The following is a 22,290-nucleotide window of genomic DNA, read 5'->3' as shown; positions in this document are numbered from 1 at the left end:
TTCACACCCCCCATGTCAGGTCCGGCATTTAAATGCGGTTCAACTAAACTCATAATAAACTCAGTAGAATATCAAAGGGAGCTTCATATACTTTATGAAGTTTCCTTTGGCAAAGCAAATGTGTTGAGCACCAGGAGGAGCCAGACTACCATTCTGCTGTTAGGATGAAGGACAAGACAAGTAGAAGAAAAAAAAAAAAAAAAAAAAGGAAAAAAAAATAAGAATTCAGTTTAAGAAGGCTAGTGATGTACAAATCACTGAATGCTCTGAAAAACTACACAGAAATAACACACATCCAGCAATTTTCAAAAGAAATTGTATCTTATATTGAAACATTGCTTGCAAGGTCTAAGAAATAATAAAGCGCAAAATTGAAAACATTCAAAATGTTTCTTTTTTTGCATGACACCCCTATCTGCCTTGTCCTGTACTTACTTTCTGTCTTTCTTTCCTGAATTAATTGCATAATATAATGAATAAACTAGCTTTATTTTTGAAAATCCTCCATGTACTGGACATAACAATTCTATAACCAGGTTACTTCTTTATTATGATTGCAGGCTCTGGTGAGCCTGGTGAGCTGACTGGCTGTGCTCTAGCTTGTGATCTAGCTGGCTGAGGGCAACGCTTGTGCAGCCTCTCGGGCTAAGGCCTCCCGGGCTAAGGCCTCTGGAGCTAAGGCCTCTGGAGCTAAGGCCTCCTGGGCTAAGGCCTCCAGGGCTACGGCCTCCAGGGCTAAGGCCTCCCGGGCTAAGGCCTCCCGGGCTACGGCCTCTGGAGCTAAGGCCTCTGGAGCTAAGGCCTCCTGGGCTAAGGCCTCCAGGGCTACGGCCTCCAGGGCTAAGGCCTCCCGGGCTAAGGCCTCCCGGGCTACGGCCTCCAGGGCTAAGGCCTCCAGGGCTACGGCCTCCCGGGCTACGGCCTCCCGGGCTAAGGCCTCCCGGGCTAAGGCCTCCAGGGCTAAGGCCTCCAGGGCTAAGGCCTCCCGGGCTAAGGCCTCCCGGGCTAAGGCCTCCAGGGCTAAGGCCTCCCGGGCTACGGCCTCCAGGGCTAAGGCCTCCCGGGCTAAGGCCTCCCGGGCTAAGGCCTCCAGGGCTAAGGCCTCCCGGGCTACGGCCTCCCGGGCTACGGCCTCCAGGGCTAAGGCCTCCCGGGCTAAGGCCTCCAGGGCTACGGCCTCCCGGGCTACGGCCTCCAGGGCTAAGGCCTCCCGGGCTAAGGCCTCCAGGGCTAAGGCCTCCAGGGCTAAGGCCTCCCGGGCTACGGCCTCCCGGGCTACGGCCTCCCGGGCCACGGCCTCCAGGGCTAAGGCCTCCCGGGCTAAGGCCTCCCGGGCTAAGGCCTCCAGGGCTAAGGCCTCCCGGGCTAAGGCCTCCAGGGCTAAGGCCTCCAGGGCTAAGGCCTCCCGGGCTAAGGCCTCCCGGGCTAAGGCCTCCAGGGCTAAGGCCTCCCGGGCTAAGGCCTCCAGGGCTACGGCCTCCCGGGCTACGGCCTCCAGGGCTAAGGCCTCCAGGGCTAAGGCCTCCAGGGCTAAGGCCTCCAGGGCTAAGGCCTCCAGGGCTAAGGCCTCCAGGGCTAAGGCCTCCTGGGCTAAGGCCTCCAGGGCTACGGCCTCCCGGGCTAAGGCCTCCAGGGCTAAGGCCTCCCGGGCTAAGGCCTCCAGGGCTAAGGCCTCCCGGGCTACGGCCTCCCGGGCTACGGCCTCCCGGGCCACGGCCTCCAGGGCTAAGGCCTCCCGGGCTAAGGCCTCCAGGGCTACGGCCTCCCGGGCTACGGCCTCCAGGGCTAAGGCCTCCAGGGCTAAGGCCTCCCGGGCTACGGCCTCCCGGGCTACGGCCTCCCGGGCCACGGCCTCCAGGGCTAAGGCCTCCCGGGCTAAGGCCTCCAGGGCTACGGCCTCCCGGGCTACGGCCTCCAGGGCTAAGGCCTCCAGGGCTAAGGCCTCCCGGGCTAAGGCCTCCAGGGCTAAGGCCTCCAGGGCTAAGGCCTCCAGGGCTAAGGCCTCCAGGGCTAAGGCCTCCCGGGCTACGGCCTCCAGGGCTAAGGCCTCCAGGGCTAAGGCCTCCCGGGCTAAGGCCTCCAGGGCTAAGGCCTCCCGGGCTAAGGCCTCCAGGGCTACGGCCTCCCGGGCTACGGCCTCCAGGGCTAAGGCCTCCCGGGCTAAGGCCTCCAGGGCTAAGGCCTCCCGGGCTACGGCCTCCAGGGCTAAGGTCATGGCAACAAACTGGAAGAGGTCCGACACGGCGGTTGGCCCTTTCGTATGCGTTCGTTGTGTTCCAGATCTCATCTGTGCATGTGCACTACATATCTGTCAGAATCTGTCACAATGGCGGCTAGTACAAAGCAGAAGAAACGAACAGGCAAGAATATATTCATGCGAACAGTAGCTTTGTTGAACATATTTGAGTATACAATACATACATGTTGAACAAACAAACAAACAACAAGATGTCAAAAAGGAAAAAGCATTTGAACAAATAAGTTTAAGAAAATAATGCATAGATTTAAAAACACAAAGCAGAATAGACAAATAATAGTATAATAAATAAATAAATAAATAAATAAATAAATAAATAAAACATAAATAAATAAATAAATAATAAATAATAAATAAATAGATGCAGCAGAGAGTTCAGTATAGAATTGTTTATAAATTGCCAGGGTGCTAGAGCTTTTTTTTTTTTTTTTAGAGATAAATTCTAAAGATTTAATATATTTTTCAATTTCCTTTAGGAAGATTTTAAAATTCTGGTGTATTTTGGTGTATTTATTTTTATGTATATGAAATTTTCCAAATAAAATGATCAAATTTACAACAAATTCTAAATTTAAAATATGTAATTAGATTTTGGGATGTTATAGTTATCTTTTCATTACTTTTAGATATGATATGTTTTTCATTTTTTGTATCTGTTATATCTGTGCGGCAGATATTACGGTTCAACCCCGGTGCAGACGTTGCCTAGGAGGTTACGTACTTACGTTACGTCGTGACGTTATTATAAAAAGTCCCGGATGCGGAAGTGGAACCAGGTGGCGGGCTTTATGTTTTTGTTTTGCCGATGAACAGGGAGATGAAGGTCGTGTTGAAATGACAGAAACAGCAGCTCAGGTCAGACAGACACACACGAACAGACACAGACAAAAATAGAAAACAATAGAAATAAACCGACCCGGTACCGTCTATGTCCTGGAACACGGTGTTTTAGTCCGTGTTTAGTGAAAAAGCTAACGGAGTCTGTTTTTTACAGTGAAATCTGATGGTTTTCATTCGTTTTTTTGTGATTTACGTGTTCAAAGTGGAGCTGATATACCAAACTGTTCCAGAGGGATGTGTACACAACAAGAAAGTGAAGCAAAAAGATGGAAATGGACTCAAAAGCAGACTTAATATGTTATCTGTGACTGACTTTATTAAATGTATTAGTGATGGAAAAGTCCATTTAAGCCTTTACTGCTTTGATTTATTTACAGTGATATATAAAAAGTACATCACTTGTGTTGTTACCGCCAACCAGATGCTAAATGAACCCTTTCATGCATAGTGGTCACTCCACTGGTCACTCCAGTGGTCAGTTCTTCTCCAGCTGTTCTCTTGTATATTCATGGGTTTGGTTGTTTCAGTTCCAGATCAGCCAACACAGTGGACACTAATGCACCATCCCATAATAATCCACTGATATTCAGACCAGTACTGGAACTGTATGTTCTTGATAAACCTGATCTGCACTGACATGTTTGAATGTAAATCAGTTGCTAAACGCTGTTAGACTGTAATTAACAGTTTTCTTAAACAAAAAGATCAAATAATAAACTACTGGGACCAAATTACAATACTAATTACTTATTTTATTCTTGTTTTTACTTTATTTTATTTTATTTATTTATTTTTATTTTTTTTTTGTGATATTTTTTCATGTTATTTATTATTTTGTAAATATTTTATAAACTTTTGTTCATCAAGTTTCTTATTTTGTGTATTTTCCTACAGTTTGTTTTACTTTTTTCATCAATTTTGTTCAATTTGTGGCTTATTTGTTCATGTTACTTGTTATTTTGTTGGTTTATTATTCTTTTTTGTTTATTTTATTGATCATTTTGGCTGTTTTTGTTCATTACCTCCGCCAAGGAGGTTATGTTTTCATCAGGGTTTGTCTGTTTGTCAGTCTGTTAGCAAGATAACTCAAAAAGTTATAGATGGATTTTGATGAAATTTTCAGGAAATGTTGATACTGGCACAAGGAACAAATTATTAAATTTGGTGGCGATCGGGGGCACTGATCTGCCTTGGCGCTCTCCGAGTGCTTTTCTATTTTTTTATATTATCTCCATGAAGTAAGAACTAGTATGAGAGCTTGATCAAAGGTGAGAAAACATCAGATTAACTGCTTGGAAAATGCTTTTGTTTCATAGTTTTACACACAGTTCATCACTTTCTGATATTGTGTTTTAAATACATATTTCTATGCTTCAAAAATTAAACACATGGTGTCCAAATAAGTGGACATTTTTGTAAGTCCATGAAAAAAAAAATCAATCTCATTGTTTTTTCTTGCCTAAAGAGGAATAAAAACACTCTGGAACAAAATCTTGACTAACTTTCTCATAATTCATGCATCAAAGGGTTAAACAATTATTCATCTCAATATTAAACATACAGTAGCTGTAATGCAAATTAGTGACATTAGGCATAATTGGAATAATAACTAGAAAAGCACTTGGAGAGTGCAGACCTCCGCTAAGGCAGATCACCCCACCACCACCAAAATGTAATCATTTGTTTCTTGTGCCAGTATCAACATTTCCTGAAAATTTCATCCAAATCCTTCCATAACTTTTTGAGTTAGCTTTACTAACAGACAAACATACAAACAAACCCCAAAGAAAACAACAGTCTCATGTATCTGGGTTATATTATTGATCAGTTCCTTCAGTAAGCAGTCAAACAAAATAAAATGATTCAGAAATCAGGAGAATGTCATGAAATGAACAAAACCGTCACTGAAACAGGCCTTTGAAACTGGTCCATGAATGCCAGGGGTCATTGGTCACCAGGTATCACATCCACCAACAAGTGTAGTTCAGGGCTCTCAAACTCATTTTCTGTCAGGTTCCACATTCAGCCCAATTTGATCTGTAGTGGACCGGACCAGTAAAATAATAACACAATAACTTATAAATCATGACAACTCCAAATTTTAGTCTTTGTTTTAGTGCAAAAAAACCTCATTCAATTATGAAAATACTTACTTTTATAAACTATTCAAACGAAGATGTGAATAACCTGAAAAAACAGAGATTTCTTAAGAAAAATAAGTGCAATTTTAACAATATTATTCCTCAACTTATCATTTCTACATGTGCATTATGGAACTGAACTACAATGACATTAAATACTTAGTAACAGGCTGAAATTTGTTAAAATTGTGCTTAATTTTCTACAGACATTTCAGGTTGTTCATATTTGTTCAGGTTATTCACATTTTATTGGTACAGGATAGTTTGGAAATGTCAATATATTCATGATTCAATGTTATTTTTTGCACTAAAACAAAGACAAAAATTTGAAGTTGTCATTATTTATAGACATAATGTAATATTTTTTTCACATCAAACCGAGAAGATAATATGGAGTCATTCTGAATCCGTGTATCATTCGTTCATTCGTTTTTCAATTTAAAACCAAAAATGAAAAAACAAAAAAACGACTTGTTTTTTTTGTTTTTCATTTTCAAAACCAGACTGAAAAACGGATAACGGTTCGTTTTTCCATTTCCCGATTTTGTGCTCAAATGAAAAATGGAAAAAACGGATAACAACCGTTTCATCCGATTTTGCTATTTTCAATATAGTTAAGTTGTCTGACCCGGAAGTAGTCGTTACTTGGGAGAAATAAACAATTTTGAATTAAATTTTTTTTTTTTTTTTTAGAAAACAGTATCTCGTTAATTAGGAAAAACAGAGCCAGTTTTTAAAAACTAATTTTATACTGTACTATGACGAAATAAAAATTCGGCTCTGATTTTCTCAGTCAATGGGCCAGTAGTGGCTGATCCAGGCTGGAGCTCCGTTTAAGGAACCCGTTCCGTTTTAAGGATGTCGGAATCAGTTCCCTTTGAGGATCATGGAACTGGTTTCGTTTACAAAACTCAGAACTGAGCTGTGCTCCCCGCTTCGCGCACATATCAAGCCATCCTGCTCCGTCGAGCAGCTACCAGTAGCTTATTTCGACAGCGACGTCTATCGATTGACGCTACCCCGTCAAAACATGCAACCTTATGTTTTGACACGCCTATTTGAAAATGAAATGATGCTTCTACTGCAGAAAAACACCATAATTTACTTATTCATATGAATATGGGTAGAGGAAGCTAATTTTGACAGGCCTATAACTTCTATCAAATAAAGCTCCCACTACAGGTAACATATTTATGCAGGCTTATAACTTCTATTAAATAAAGCTCTTACTATAGAAACACCACTATTTACTTATTCATATGAATATGGGTAAAGGTAGTTCATTTAGACACTTATAACTTCTATTAAATAAAGCTCCTACTATAGAAACACCATTATTTACTTATTCATATGAATATGAGTAAAGGTAGTTCATTTAGACACTTATAACTTCTATTAAATAAAGCTCCTACTATAGAAACACCATTATTTACTTATTCATATGAATATGGGTAAAGGTAGTTCATTTAGACACTTATAACTTCTATTAAATAAAGCTCCTACTATATAAACACCATTATTTACTTATTCATATGAATATGAGCAAAGGTAGTTCATTTAGACACTTATAACTTCTATTAAATAAAGCTCCTACTATAGAAACACCACTATTTACTTATTCATATGAATATGGGTAAAGGTAGTTCATTTAGACACTTATAACTTCTATTAAATAAAGCTCCAACTATATAAACACCATTATTTACTTATTCATATGAATATGGGTAAAGGTAGTTCATTTAGACACTTATAACTTCTATTAAATAAAGCTCCTACTATAGAAACACCATTATTTACTTATTCATATGAATATGAGTAAAGGTAGTTCATTTAGACACTTATAACTTCTATTAAATAAAGCTCCTACTATAGAAACACCATTATTTACTTATTCATATGAATATGAGTAAAGGTAGTTCATTTAGACACTTATAACTTCTATTAAATAAAGCTCCTACTATAGAAACACCACTATTTACTTATTCATATGAATATGGGTAAAGGTAGTTCATTTAGACACTTATAACTTCTATTAAATAAAGCTCCAACTATATAAACACCACTATTTACTTATTCAGTTGAATATGAGTAAAGGTAGCTCATTTAGACCCTTATAACTTCTATTAAATAAAGCTCTTACTATATAAACACCACTATTTACTTATTCAGTTGAATATGGGTAAAGGTAGCTCATTTAGACCCTTATAACTTCTATTAAATAAAGCTCTTACTATAGAAACACCATTATTTACTTATTCAGTTGAATATGGGTAAAGGTAGTTCATTTACACCCTTATAACTTCTATTAAATAAAGCTCCTACTACAGGTAACACACCTCACCTTTGTGATACTCGACACATTGAACATGGGACAACAGAAGAAACATTACATTCAAATCAAGTCAACTTTATTTGACATATACACTATATTCACTATTTTGATCTTGTGAGGGAAATTCGGTGTCCGTATTGATCCCATCCGTGGTGGCTTCATGTTTCTTCCCACAGACCTCCCACCTGTAGGAGGGCACATGCTGCTTCACATTGAGCCTTTAAAACCTCTGCAGGATGTGTCTGGATGCTTGCGATGTCTCCATTGTTGAGAAACCCTTCTGCAAACTGCAAAATGGCATTTTAGGCATTCAGTTACATATGACTGGCTAACATAAAGGGAAAAAAAACTGTTTACTACAAACAGTCTGAATTCAAATCTTTACCTTTAACACCTAAATCCCACACCTACTGGCATCTTGCTGCTTGTTGTGGTGAACAGTTTTTACAGTCCATTTATCTCCTTGGACTTCATGGCCCACCATCCTCAAGAAATTCCTAATTATTGTTTAAAAAGCATAACAAGCATACAAAATACACAATATACTTGTCTGGATCAACAAGTAGCAGTGTCCTCTGTGACATGGTGACAATCTATAAATGATTACTGTATTTATGTTATTCCATCACACTAGGACATGCATCAGGTCAACTGAAATGCATGTATATATGTATGTATATATATATATATATATATATATATATATATATATATATATATATATATATATATATATATATATATATATATACACACACACACACATCTCAGAAATAGGTCTGAGGAAAATAGTAGAAAACCACTAAAATCCAGTGAGCACCTACATTTACAGGACAAATCCATCTTTTTAACACTGGAAATTTCATCTGAAGAATGGGTTTTATATCAAATTATTGTTAATTCAGGTTACTGGTGTTAGGTGATATGGCTAGATAAAAACAAACAAATAGACTGCTTTTCTAAGAGGCTGAAATCTTCTGGAAAACAAACTTCCAGCTACCACAGCACAGAGCTGATGAATGGATCCCTGTTAAAAAAAATTAAGTGTGTGTTAGTTCGTGTGTATTGAGTGTATAGTGTATTAAGTACACATGCATTGAGAACAATATAGTTTTACATCCAGCATTTGCCTGCTGTTTTTCAGCAAGGATATGAATGTATGCATCAATTACCTGTATTACAAAAACAAGCACACACACCCAAAAAAAATCAGTAATAGGGAAAACAACACATTGTGGTTTGGTAATACTTTGTCTGAATTGTCACTTACGTCATCATCCATCCAGTGATCTGGCTTCTGTTGGGGACTGGATCATCTTTGTGTTCCCATAGAAGAGCTGTCCTGCACTGAACATTCATAAAGTACATATAAACAAAGACATTTTACCAAAACATAGATATATTTGAATACACCTTTGCCGACTCACCTTTTAGTCTAAACCTCTCAGCATATCTCCTTCATCTTAATTTCTGAGATTTCTTTGACCTGTCTGGGTGTTTCCTCTCAGACAGGTCATGTAGATTCTCCTGTCACCTCTGTTCCATACCTATAAGCCTTCACAAATGGAAAAACTAGAAAACACACAACAAAACATTTTTTGTAAAAAGCCACATTCAACCACTTTAATACACGTACACCCACACAAGTTAGAGATGTGCATATGATAAATAACAAAGAAGACAGACTGGGGAACTAGGTATGGAGGTATTTGTGCAGTCAGGTATTTCTTTGGTTTTCCAAACCTAGCCTACTCTTCCTCAGCATGTATGGAATCATAACATAATTCACACAAGTGTGGGTAGTGAAGGGAACTGTTCACATAGATTTAGTCAGTTAAGTAGTAGGCTACCATTGTTCTCGTTCGTTGAACTAACTTAGACAATAATCTAAACGCCATTAACACCGAGGTGACCCACATACTTCAGGCTAATATCATACAATGAGAACTTCCTTACGCTATTATCATCTCACTTCAATATTCTACGTCTATCTTTCGTGCACATGCACATAATTGCCTCCGTGCTTACTACTCAAAAGGCACTATAAAAGAAATATACTTACAAAATATGACTCCCTTCTGCCTGGAGGAGCACAAATCGATGGGCATTTAAACTGTGAAAACGTTTAGGCGTCAGTAGCTCAACTCGACAGGTAGACAGGACACCGGCCACGATTCCGTTTGTTTATTTTTCCCTGATAACGACTACTTCCGGGTCAGGCAACTTAACTATATTGAAAATAGCAAAATCGGATGAAACGGTTGTTATCCGTTTTGTCCATTTTTCATTTGAGCACAAAATCGGGAAATGGAAAAACGAACCGTTATCCGTTTTTCATCCTGGTTTTGAAAATGAAAAACAAAAAAACAAGTCGTTTTTTTGTTTTTTCATTTTTGGTTTTAAATTGAAAAACGAATGATACACGGATTATTCTGTCTTTCTAGGTCAGGGTTCAGCAACCCTGGTCCTAGAGAGCCACTATCCTGCATGTTTTAGATGCATCCCTCTTCCAACACACCTGATTCAAATGATCAGCCTATCATCCAGCTCTGCAGAAGACTGATAATGACCATCAGGTGTGCTGGAAGAGGGAAACATCTAAAACATGCAGGACAGCGGCTCTCTAGGACAAGGGTTGCTGACCCCTGTTCTAGGTTATTATGTTATTATTTGACTGTAGATCAGATTGGTCTGTATGTGGAACCGCCACTAAAATGAGTTCCACAGCCTGGACTGTGGAATTTTTGCACTTTGTAAATTCATCCCAGGGGTCAGATTGGAACCTTTGGTGGGCACCATTTAGCCCCCGGGCCTCATGTTTGACACCCCTGGTGTAGATTCTCATCACAAACACAGTGGATTGCTGATGCAGACTCACAATGGTCTACAAGAGATTAACACACATTTTTGTGAATCTGCATCCTGAGGGGAGCTGAAAATTTTGTAGACCCTGATCATGTATGAGCTGAGAATAAACCCCACTGGTTGATGTAGAATAGGGATGGAACCATATGAAAATTTCATATCACCGTTATTGTGTCCAAAATTATCACAGTTATCATTATTATCACAGTATTATTGAAATTGTGCTCAAAATGTTCAAAAAGTACTAATGCACACACTGAAATAATTTAACCAAGTTGTATTAAAAAAATAAATAAAATACCAGTCCCACTGTCCCTTCTGTGTCAGAAACATTCCAATATTAACCCTTAGTGGTCTGAGTCTTTTTTGTCTGTTTTTCAGTCCTTTTGATTTGGCCTTTATATACTATAGAAACAAATGTTTACTATACCCATGTTTGGATCTATTTTTTCAGCACAACTTCATCTATATCATCTGTCTATTATTTTTGCACTTTAACCTACTATAAAAACATAAAAGGACAAAAAAACCCAAAAAATATAAAATCTGATTTGAAAAATGTATATAATTTATTGCATAAATAACACACAGATGTTTAACGAGTCTTTTCAAAGACTTTAAAAGTGAATATTGGTTCCAAATATTAGGTATAGAAAATTAAAATTGTAATAAATTCAAACTATACTCAAATATTTGACATAAAAGCAGATCTGTACATAGGCGTTTTTTCCCCTGAAAGTGTAGTAATCAAACATGGTTATCATGAGAATTAGAATTTAAACGCTAATACTAACCGTCTGCAATTTTACCGCCGTTTATCGTTGTACTGGTAATTGTTACATCCCTAATGTAGAATAATGTTAACAGTGTCCAGGTTTGTACAGGACAGGACACAGTCCACGTCCAGCCTCAGGTTATTAATGCTGTGTTTGTGTTTGTGCAGCTGTTTGCTCGTCTGGAGGCTCGACGCTGTCTGAAGGACATCGAACCCCGTCTGTTTCCCAAAGATGGAGGACCCAACCACGGTGACTGACTACTTCCTGTCAAATGTCACATGACCAAACATGTCAGACTTAGTGACTGTTTTGGATCATGCAGCGGATGTATGACTGTGTGTGTGTGTGTGTGTTTGACTCTCAGGTGAGGTGGTGGAGCTGTTTGGCCCAGAGGGAACAGGTGAGGACATACAACCAGGAGGGTGGAGAAGATGTAACACCACAAAACAATGGAAAACATGAAACCAGATCAAGTACACAGTAAATGAGACTAGATCATGGAGAAAAGGCATCATAATGTTCCAATAGTTTCATTCTGTTGTTTCTGATTTGGTCTGAAGTTCGTATGATTTGAGAACTTTCTCCTTAGAACATGACTGTAGACTTTACTGTCCAGACTGATCTCAGTAAATGGTGTTGTGTGTCACGCTAGTTCTTATGGCATTTGGCGTGCTATTCCTACGCATTTTCAACCTTTTGTGTGTTATTCAACGCCATTTGATGGTGTGTCAATTTACACCAAGATCTGGCCTCACATAACCCTAACTCTCAGTGCGTGGTATTTGACGTATCCATTGAGTAGGGCTGCACGATTAATTGATTTTAAATCGAAATCAGATTTTTTTAATTAAGACAATTTTTAAAAAAAGGGAAATTGTGAAATTGATTTCGTTTTTCTTGTGCCTCTGGGCCGCGTGCCGGTAGGCTACCGTAGGCTCCTCCTCCAGGCTACCGTAGGCTCCTCCTCCTATCTGTGACAGCGGTCTTTCACAGAAGTCTGTGTAATGACCATGGGCATGAAATCTGTTCATGAGCCCACAGTAGTGATACCAGTGTAAGCTGTGGCTTCACGCACGGATCCCACAACTGAAATATAACTACCTGTGGATCACTTATCTTCCGTTGTCCTGGATCCGTACCGTACTGTCTTCTTCCGATCCGGGTCCGGGTCGCTGAGTCATCAGCCTCAGCAGAGGAGCCTACACAGCCCACTGCCCACACACATCCACCAGATCCAGGATAGAATCCAACCAGTGTGTCCTGGAGCGGTCTGTTCCACACACGGATCCTCCAGTTTAAATAGAACTACATGTGGATCACTCATATTTAAATAGATCCACATGTGGATCACTCGTATTTAAATAGATCCTCATGTGGATCACTCGTATTTAAATAGAGCCACATGTGGATCACTCCTATTTCAAGAGAACCACATGTGGATCACTCATATTTAAATAGATCCACATGTGGATCACTCATATTTAAATAGAACCACATGTGGATCACTCATATTTAAATAGATCCTCATGTGGATCACTCGTATTTAAATAGAGCCACATGTGGATCACTCCTATTTCAATAGAACCACATGTGGATCACTCATATTTAAATAGATCCACATGTGGATCACTCATATTTAAATAGATCCTCGTGTGGATCACTCGTATTTAAATAGATCCTGATGTGGATCACTCGTATTTAAATAGATCCACGTGTGGATCACTCATATTTAAGTAGAACCACATGTGGATCACTCATTTTTAAATAGATCCACGTGTGGATCACTCATATTTAAAGAGATCCACATGTGGATCACTCGTATTTAAATAGATCCACGTGTGGATCACTCATATTTAAATAGAACCACATGTGGATCACTCCTATTTAAATAGAACCGCATGTGGATCACTCATATTTAAATAGATCCACATGTGGATCACTCGTATTTAAATAGATCCTCGTGTGGATCACTCGTATTTAAATAGATCCTCATGTGGATCACTCGTATTTAAATAGATCCACGTGTGGATCACTCATATTTAAGTAGAACCACATGTGGATCACTCATTTTTAAATAGATCCACGTGTGGATCACTCATATTTAAATAGAACCACATGTGGATCACTCGTATTTAAATAGATCCACATGTGGCTCACTCGTATTTAAATAGATCCTCATGTGGATCACTCGTATTTAAATAGATCCTCATGTGGATCACTCGTATTTAAATAGATCCTCTTGTGGATCACTCATATTTAAATAGATCCACATGTGGATCACTCCTATTTAAATAGAACCACATGTGGATCACTCGTATTTAAATAGATCCACATGTGGATCACTCGTATTTAAATAGATCCTCATGTGGATCACTCGTATTTAAATAGATCCTCTTGTGGATCACTCATATTTAAATAGATCCACATGTGGATCACTCCTATTTAAATAGAACCACATGTGGATCACTCGTATTTAAATAGATCCACATGTGGATCACTCGTATTTAAATAGATCCTCATGTGGATCGCTCGAATTTAAATAAATCCTCATGTGGATCACTCGTATTTAAATAGAACCACATGTGGATCACTCATATTTAAATAGATCCTCATGTGGATCACTCATATTTAAATAGTTCCACAGGTGGATCACTCGTATTTAAATAGATCCTCATGTGGATCACTCATATTTAAATAGATCGTCATGTGGATCACTCGTATTTAAATAGATCGTCATGTGGATCACTCGTATTTAAATAGATCCACATGTGGATCACTCATATTTAAATAGATCCCCATGTGGATCACTCGTATTTAAATAGTTCCACATGTGGATCACTCGTATTTAAATAGATCCTCATGTGGATCACTCGTATTTAAATAGATCCACATGTGGATCACTCATATTTAAATAGATCCTCATGTGGATCACTCGTATTTAAATAGTTCCACATGTGGATCACTCGTATTTAAATAGATCCTCATGTGGATCACTCATATTTAAGTACACTCTATATCCAACAGTATTCCCTCTCCTGCTTTGACTCCCATATGAATGTCAGGTCCATCCCATTCCTAGTCTATGGGTTCAGTCTGACGTGGCTCCACCCTTTGCAGCTCTAACAGCTTCAACTCTTCTGGGAAGGCTGTCCACAAGGTTTAGGAGTGTGTTCATGGGAATTTTGGAGCGTTCTTCCAGAAGCGCATTTGTGAGGTCCCACACTGATGTTGGACAGAAGGCCTGGCTCTCAGTCTGCGCTCTAATTCATCCAAAGGTGTTCTATGGGGTTGAGGTCAGGACTGTGTGCAGGCCAGTCCAGTTCATCCACACCAGACTCTGTCCTCCATGTCCAAATGGACCTTGCTTTGTGCACTGGTGCACAGTCATGTTGGAAGAGGAAGGGGCCGGCTCCAAACTGTTCCCACAAAGTTGGGAGCGTGGAATTGTCCCAAATGTCTTGTTCTGCTGAAGCATTCCCAGTTCCTTTCACTGGAACTAAGGGGCCCAGCCCAGCTCCTGAAAAACAACCCCACACCATAACCCCCCCTCCACCAAACTTTACACTCAGCACAATGCGCTCCCACAAGTATCGTTCTCCTGGAGACCACCAAACCCAGACCCGTCCGTCAGATCGTCAGATGGAGAAGTGTGATTGGTCAGTCCAGAGAAGGCTCCTCCCCTGCTCTACAGTCCAGTGGCGGCGTGCTTTACACCACTGCATCCACCGCTGTGCATTGCACTTGCTGATGTATGGCTCGGATGCGGCCGCTCGGCCACGGAAACCCATTCCCTGAAGCTCTGTGCGCACTGTTCTGGAGCTAATCTGAAGGACACATGAAGTTTGGAGGTCTGTACCACTGACTCTGCAGACAGTCGTCCACCTCTTCACACTCTGCGCCTCAGCATCCGCTGACCCCGCTCCGTCAGTTTCCGTGGCCTACCACTGCGTGGCTGAGTTGCCGTCGTTCCCAAACACTTCCACTTTCTTATAATTCATCTGACAGCTGACTGTGGAATATTTAGGAGCCAGGAAATTTCACCACTGGATTTGTGTCACAGGTGGCATCCTATCACAGTTCCACGCTGGAATTCACTGAGCTCCTGAGAGAGACCCATTCTGTCCCAAATGTTTGTAAAAGCAGTCTGCATGCCTAGGGCTGGATTTAATACACCTGTGGACATGGAAGGGACTGGAACAGCTGAGTCTGAGGATTGGGATGGAGGAGACAAGACTTTTGGAAATATAGTGTAGATACACAGGTGGATCACTCATATTTAAATAGATCCACATGTGGATCACTCATATTTAAATAGATCCACATGTGGATCACTCATATTTAAATAGATCCACATGTGGATCACTCATATTTCGTGGTCCACACACACATGACTTATTCTTGTCACTGTCTTACAGTAGTATCCCTTCTGTGGGCCCAGACACCCCAAAAAGAAAAAAAAAAAAATATATAATTAATTTATTTCTCTTACTTGCTAAATTTTTCAAGTTCTGTAACACAAAACCAGATATTTATTTTTTGAAAGCTGTTGAACTTCATTCAAAGCTGTTGGATAAATCTGGAAACTAAAGGCTGTAAAAACCATGAGTATTTGCTCTGATTCAGACAGTGGATTGTAGTGGATTCCCCTGGTAAACTTGTTCTGCTATTTTCTTGTTGTATACATTGTTTGTATACTCGACTTCATTCAATAAAGATTTAATGAAGAAAAATTAAACTTCTGTGGGTTCACCGTGTCATACCATCACAGATTTGAGGTCAGAGCAGTGCCTTGCATTGTGGGCTGCTCACGAAAACAACACACTGACTTCTGTTGCCTTTTGTAGTTTTACCCAAAAATTGAAATCAAAAATAGAGTTTTTAGAGGGAAAAAATCGGGATTTTGTTTTTTGCCAAAATCGTGCAGCCGTACCATTGAGGTTGGACAGGGGACTCATGACGGTGTGAACATACATGTGGAAAGCTTCTAACGTGTACAGATAACAGGCCATTTAAAGTGGTGTGTATATTTACACGAGTCGTGATGTCACGTTGTACTGTCAGTGTGTTTTCTCTGTTGGTTTCAGGTAAGACGGAGGTGCTCTACCACCTGTTGAGTCGATGCATTCTGCCGGTGGCGGCCGGCGGTTTGGAGGTGGACGTTGTGTTTGTGGACACCGACTACAGTCTGGACATGTTACGACTGGTCAGCATCCTGGACAACAAGCTGAACCCTGGTACACTGGCTCACACTTCATATGGAGTCATTCAATAAAATGTACAGTAATTATTAGTTGCATTGGGTCGAAGACTTATCACACTGGACTCTCAGAATTGATATTATCCAGAGGTAAAAGTGTAGTATTTGATGATGATGATGATGATGATGAAATTCGTTATTCAGTCATCACATAATAATCCAACCAGTGTCCACACTCCAAACATTCCCCACAGGTTAGTGAGTGACCAGGCCCAGGCAGAAGCAGAACGCTGACATTAATGTCTGTCCTACAGAATAAACTCAGTTACCCAGCATTCAATAGAGGAAAAAGAAAAAAAACAACAATGTATACAACCAAACAAACAAGCACAAACATAAAAAAGTGAAACTAAACCAGAAAAATAGAAAACTTAACCAACCAAATTAATGGTAATTTAATGTAGAATCAAAAATACATTATTTACTTACTACTTATTAGATCTTAACAATTGTATCCTTCAAAAATGGCCTTACGTACCATTTTTTAAATATCAAAAATGGACTACACATTCTTAAATCCACGCTGGCCTCATTCCATAGTTGAACTTTAACAACACATGTACATCATCTGTCTTTTAGTCTCTTTTTTTTTTAGCTCCTTGTTCAAGAAATTTACAAACATCTGGTAAATCCTATTTAGACTCATGTGTTGAGAAGAACCTTTGTACAGACAGAGAGTCACTTTAATTTGGCTTTATACATTATTTGCATTATTTTATAGTAAACCAAATCATTCAATTTCATAATATGGGATTTCATAAACAATTGATGAGTATGTTCATAGTAAGTGGCCTTATTAATAATACCTATGGCTGGTTTTTGTAGGAGGACTCTAGTATTTACAGTTGTTTTATACGTCCAGCCCCACACTAACACACAATAGGGCATAGAAGGAAGTATTTGACGTTAGAAAAATCCGGGACACTGAACGTGACCACATATTATATGTAATTTTATCCCATAAAGACCCAAACATCCACCGTTGACCTAAACCATCTACTGATCTAAACTTCAAAAATTTTCAACATCTTATCTTTTCTCTTCCTCTCTAGTTGTTTTTGTGTGTTGTCATTAATCTTAATACCTTCCATCCATGTGTTTTTTTATCAGTCTCTTATACCTGTTGTTCTTCCACCCTTTGGCCTGTAGGGGGCGCTGTCATTCATTATATAATCCCTCTGAGCTTTAACTGTAAAGTGTCATCAGGTAACTTTTGTTATGATGTGGCACTATATAAATAAAATTTGATTAATTCAGTGATTATATTCAGCTCTCTGCAGTCCCCCCCCCCCCCCCCCCCCACACACACACACACACACACACACACACTGGCTCTTTTTCGTACTTTGGCCATTTCTATTTTCATTTCTTGTGTTGAGTTCCTACATGTTTTTCTTATGTTTTTTGTGACTTGATTTGTCTTTTGCTTAATTTTCTTTCTGATACATTTTTACACTTTCATCCTTTATGTCGTTTTTATTTCATCTTGTGTTTTTATGCAATTTTTATCTTAATTGTCCTTTTTAGATAACTTTCATTGTGTTAGTTTTGTCGTCTTACCAAGGTTCTAATGGTTTGGGATTTTCCATTCTAGTTTAGTTTTATTTAGTCTGGACTTTTTTTTTCTCTAATTCAGTTCATTTTAATTTGTTTTTAGAGCAGGTCTGATACTTTTTATTAGTTTTCATTTTTTTCTAAATGCTTAGTTGTAGTTTAGTTGTAGTTCAGTTGTAGTTCAGTTGTAGTTCAGTTGTAGTTCAGTTGTAGTTCAGTGGTCTCTTTTCTCTTCTTCTCTGTGCTCCTATTCAAATCAGTCCCAGACAGGACTCTGCTGCTTTAGTCTCCATGTTTCCAGGTAGAGTGGGGACCAGAAGACGACTGGAAACCACAAGTGAACACAAGTGACGGAGCAAAAGGTGTCGTTTAGAGACAGCACAGAAAACTGAGAGAGACAAAGAAATCCATTTAACATCAAGCTGACATTGACAAAGACCAAAACCAAGGGAATTTTGTCAAGAATTTTTATCCGTTTCAGTTAGTTTTGTAAACACACAATACAGTTTCAGTTAATTATGTTTTTTTTTCTTTGAATTCTAGTTTTTATTTATTTCAGTGAATGAAAATGTTTTTACAATTCTAGTTTTCGTCATTTCGTTAGTTTTTGTTGACGATAATAACCTTGCGTGTTACATGGTTTTTGCTTATGTTGTTTTTACCTTCATTAATTTTTTGCGTATTTTTTCTCATCATTTGTTGTATGTTTTTATTCTGTTTTGTCTTTTACATCATTTTGGTAGTTACTGTTTTCATCTTAATTGGTCTTTTACAGAACTTTTTTGCATCCGTTTTATGTTTTTACATTTTGTGCTTGTTCTGTTTTTAATTTTTGCATTTAAGTTTTTTCTTATGCTTTTTTCTCTTATCTTTTATCATTTTTTTATGTTTTGTTCTTGTCTTGACATAATTTGTTTTATGTGAAGTTGTCATATTTTGTGTTTATTTTTTACCTTGTTGGGTTTTCATCCTGTGACCTCAGGTAGAACACCTGTCTTCCAGGTAGAGGTGGGATGGGCTGCCGTTCATCCTATAACCCAGGGCTGTCAAACTCATTTTAGTTTAAGTTTCACGTTCAGCCCAATATGATCGCAAACGGGCCGCATCGGTAAAATAATAGCGGTGAAAAAAGTACAGTCACATTATGAAAACGTTTACATTTACAAAATTTCCTTAAAAAATGTGAATAAGATAAAGACATAAGATATGACTTGATCTATCCCGACACTGGGAAGTTTCACATTTAACAGCTGCAACATACAAGAAACAAGTGAAAAACAAAATATAAGGAGAAAAGAATAAGACATCTGGTATTTATATAAATATTTATATAAATATTGTTAATACATTTCAAGTTCATTTTCTTCAAATGTAAATATGTAAATAGAAATAGAACAAGCACAAAATGTAAAAACATCAAACAAATGCAAAAAAGTTCTGTAAAAGACCAATTAAGATGAAAACAGTAACTACCAAAATGATGTAAAAGACAAAACAGAATAAAAACATTCAACAAATGATGAGAAAAAATATGCAAAAAATTAATGAAGGTGAAAACATAAGCAAAAACCATGTAAGACGACAAAACTGACACAATGAAAGTAATCTAAAAAGGTCAATTAAGATAAAAATTGCATAAAAACACAAGATGAAATAAAAATGACAGCAAGGATGAAAGTGTAAAAATGTAACACAAAGAAAATTAAGCAAAAGACAAATTTATATAAATATTTATATAAATCATCTAGAATTAAATATTGTTTTCACATATTTACATTTGAATAAAATGAACTTGAAATATATTAACAAATACAAGAGCGATTTTAACAGTATTCTGCTTCAGTTTATCGTTTCCACATGTTCATTCTAACGAACAGATCCCAGTGGATCTACAAATACGCAAAACATTTAATATCAGGCAGAATATTGGTACAACTGATTGCACTTACTTCTCATTATACATTCAATGTTCATATTTGTTCAGATTGTTACGATTTTTTGTGAAAGGATAGTTTGTAAATGTAAATATTTTCATGTAATTTAACTTTTTTTTTACACTCAGAGAAAAATTTGTAGTTGTCATTATTTATCGTTTATGATGATAGTATTTTACTGGTCTGATCCAATTTCAATCATATTGGTCTAAATGTGGAACCTGAATTAACCCTTTAATGCATGAATTATGAGAACCTTAGTCAAGATTTTTTTCCTGAGTGTTTTTATTCCTCTTTTGGCATGAAAAAAAACAGTGAGATTGATTTGTTTTTTTTTGTTTTTTTTTTAAATAACCTATTTTTCATGGAGTTACAAACATGTCCACTCAGCTGGACACCATATGTATTTAAAATGCAATATCAGAAAGTGATTTACTGTGTGAAAACTATGAAACAAAAGCATTTCTGATGCAGCTAATCTGATGTTTTCTCACCTTTTATCAAACTCTAATACTAGTTCTTACTCACTTCATAGAGATAATATTAAAAAAAACAAAACTTTTTGTTTAAGAAAACTATTAATTACAGTCTTATAACAATTAGCAATTGATTTCCACTTAAACATGTTAGTGCAGATCAGGTTTATCTAGAACATGTAGTTACAGTAATGGTCTGAATGTCAGCGTATTATCATGGGATGGTGCAGAAGTGTCCACTGTGTTGGCTGATCTGGAACTAGAACAGTAAAACCCATGAATATACAAGAGAACAGCTGGAGAAGAACTGTCCACTGGAGTGACCAGTGGGCATGAAAGGGTTAAAAGGATTTGAACGCCTTTGATAGTTGGTATCTTCAGTGTCCTTTTTCATAACCTGAATTCATCCCATGGGTCAGACTGGACCCTGTGGTGGGCTGGTTTTGGTCTGTCTGTGTGACTGTCCTGTCACTCCTGTGTTCAGCTCTGTGCGGCGCCTCGCCCCCTCCTGCTTCCGACCAGGGCACGTTGCATTCGTGTCTGTCCCGCCTCCTGGTGGTCCACTGCTCCTCCTCCTCTCAGCTCCTCCTCACCCTCCACTTCCTGGAGACCACCCTGTCGTCGAGGCCCGGCCTGGCGCTGCTCCTCATAGACAGCGTCTCTGCGTTCTATTGGCTGGACCGCAGTGAAGGCGGGGCCAGCGTCGCCAAACAGGAAGAGAAGCTCAGCAAGTGTTCTGAGCTGCTGGGTCGTCTGCTCAGGTGGGCTCTGGGGTGGTCTGCTCAGGTCAGGTCTGGGGTCGTCTGCTCAGGTGGGCTCTGGGGTGGTCTGCTCAGGTCAGGTCTGGGGTCATCTGCTCAGGTCAGGTCTGGGGTCATCTGCTCAGGTGGGCTCTGGGGTCGTCTGCTCAGGTCAGGTCTGGGGTCATCTGCTCAGGTGGGCTCTGGGGTCATCTGCTCAGGTCAGGTCTGGGGTCATCTGCTCAGGTGGGCTCTGGGGTCATCTGCTCAGGTGGGCTCTGGGGTCATCTGCTCAGGTCAGGTCTGGGGTCATCTGCTCAGGTGGGCTCTGGGGTCATCTGCTCAGGTCAGGTCTGGGGTCGTCTGCTCAGGTCAGGTCTGGGGTCATCTGCTCAGGTGGGCTCTGGGGTCATCTGCTCAGGTGGGCTCTGGGGTCATCTGCTCAGGTCAGGTCTGGGGTCGTCTGCTCAGGTCAGGTCTGGGGTCGTCTGCTCAGGTCAGGTCTGGGGTCGTCTGCTCAGGTCAGGTCTGGGGTCGTCTGCTCAGGTCAGGTCTGCTCAGGTCAGGGTCAGTCTTACGTCATGTGATGTTTGTGACTGTGCTCTTAGGGATTACAGAATCACCATGTTCGCCACCTGCCACGCCATCAGGAGGAGCCACGCTGAACCCTCCTCATCCTCCTCTTCATCTTCAAACGCAGACCGGCCTTTCCTCTGTCGCTCGTGGCAACGCCTCGTCACCCACAGGCTGATATTCTCCAGACGGGAGGATTCAACCAACATAGAAGTGCCAGCAGGAGGCAGCAGAGAGCCGAGGAGAAGGCAGCTTTTCACAGTCCACTGCACCTCCTCCTGCTCCTCCTGTTCCTCCTGTTCCTCCTCCTCCTCCTCCTGTTCCTCCTCCTGCTCCTCCTCCAGGCCGAAGATGCACAGCAGCAGCTCCTTCTACATAACAGATGGAGGGCTGGAGTTCATCTCTTAGTTTTGTTTCTATGTTCAATGTTTTCTTTAAATTTTAAGATTCATGTATAAAACACTTCTAAAGAGCTTTAATAAAGGTTTATCATGACTGTTGCATTTGTTGGTTTCATTTTATTTTAATGATGTGAGAAATAATTT

General features: G+C 39.7%; 1 protein-coding gene and 1 long non-coding RNA gene across 5 annotated transcripts; one reads left to right on the top strand and one right to left on the bottom strand.

The window, feature by feature from the left end:
- The first annotated feature begins 3,024 nt into the window (after positions 1-3,024).
- Positions 3,025-22,241, top strand: xrcc2 (X-ray repair complementing defective repair in Chinese hamster cells 2). Of its 4 annotated transcripts, none has more exons than XM_030123664.1 (7): positions 3,025-3,112; positions 11,379-11,460; positions 11,576-11,611; positions 16,296-16,441; positions 20,913-21,193; positions 21,781-22,016; positions 22,068-22,241. In XM_030123664.1, exons 1-7 carry the CDS (start codon positions 3,092-3,094, stop codon positions 22,151-22,153), a joined length of 888 nt encoding a protein of 295 aa, XP_029979524.1. In that variant the 5' UTR covers positions 3,025-3,091; the 3' UTR covers positions 22,154-22,241. The 4 variants fall into 4 exon arrangements, with proteins under 4 accessions (XP_029979524.1, XP_029979526.1, XP_029979525.1 ...); XM_030123666.1 differs by having other exon boundaries at positions 21,781-22,020; positions 22,078-22,241; XM_030123665.1 differs by having other exon boundaries at positions 21,781-22,023; positions 22,078-22,241.
- Positions 8,305-9,684, bottom strand: LOC115411506 (uncharacterized). The gene is made up of 3 exons (XR_003934222.1): positions 9,633-9,684; positions 8,998-9,142; positions 8,305-8,917 (listed from the first exon to the last, which is right to left on the bottom strand). It is a non-coding gene; the product is annotated as an uncharacterized LOC115411506 (long non-coding RNA).
- Positions 22,242-22,290: the final 49 nt, after the last annotated feature.

The sequence above is a fragment of the Sphaeramia orbicularis genome, chromosome 20, assembly GCF_902148855.1.
Source record: "Sphaeramia orbicularis chromosome 20, fSphaOr1.1, whole genome shotgun sequence".
Lineage (NCBI taxonomy): Eukaryota > Metazoa > Chordata > Actinopteri > Kurtiformes > Apogonidae > Sphaeramia > Sphaeramia orbicularis.
This window is presented reverse-complemented; position numbering and strand designations above follow the sequence as displayed.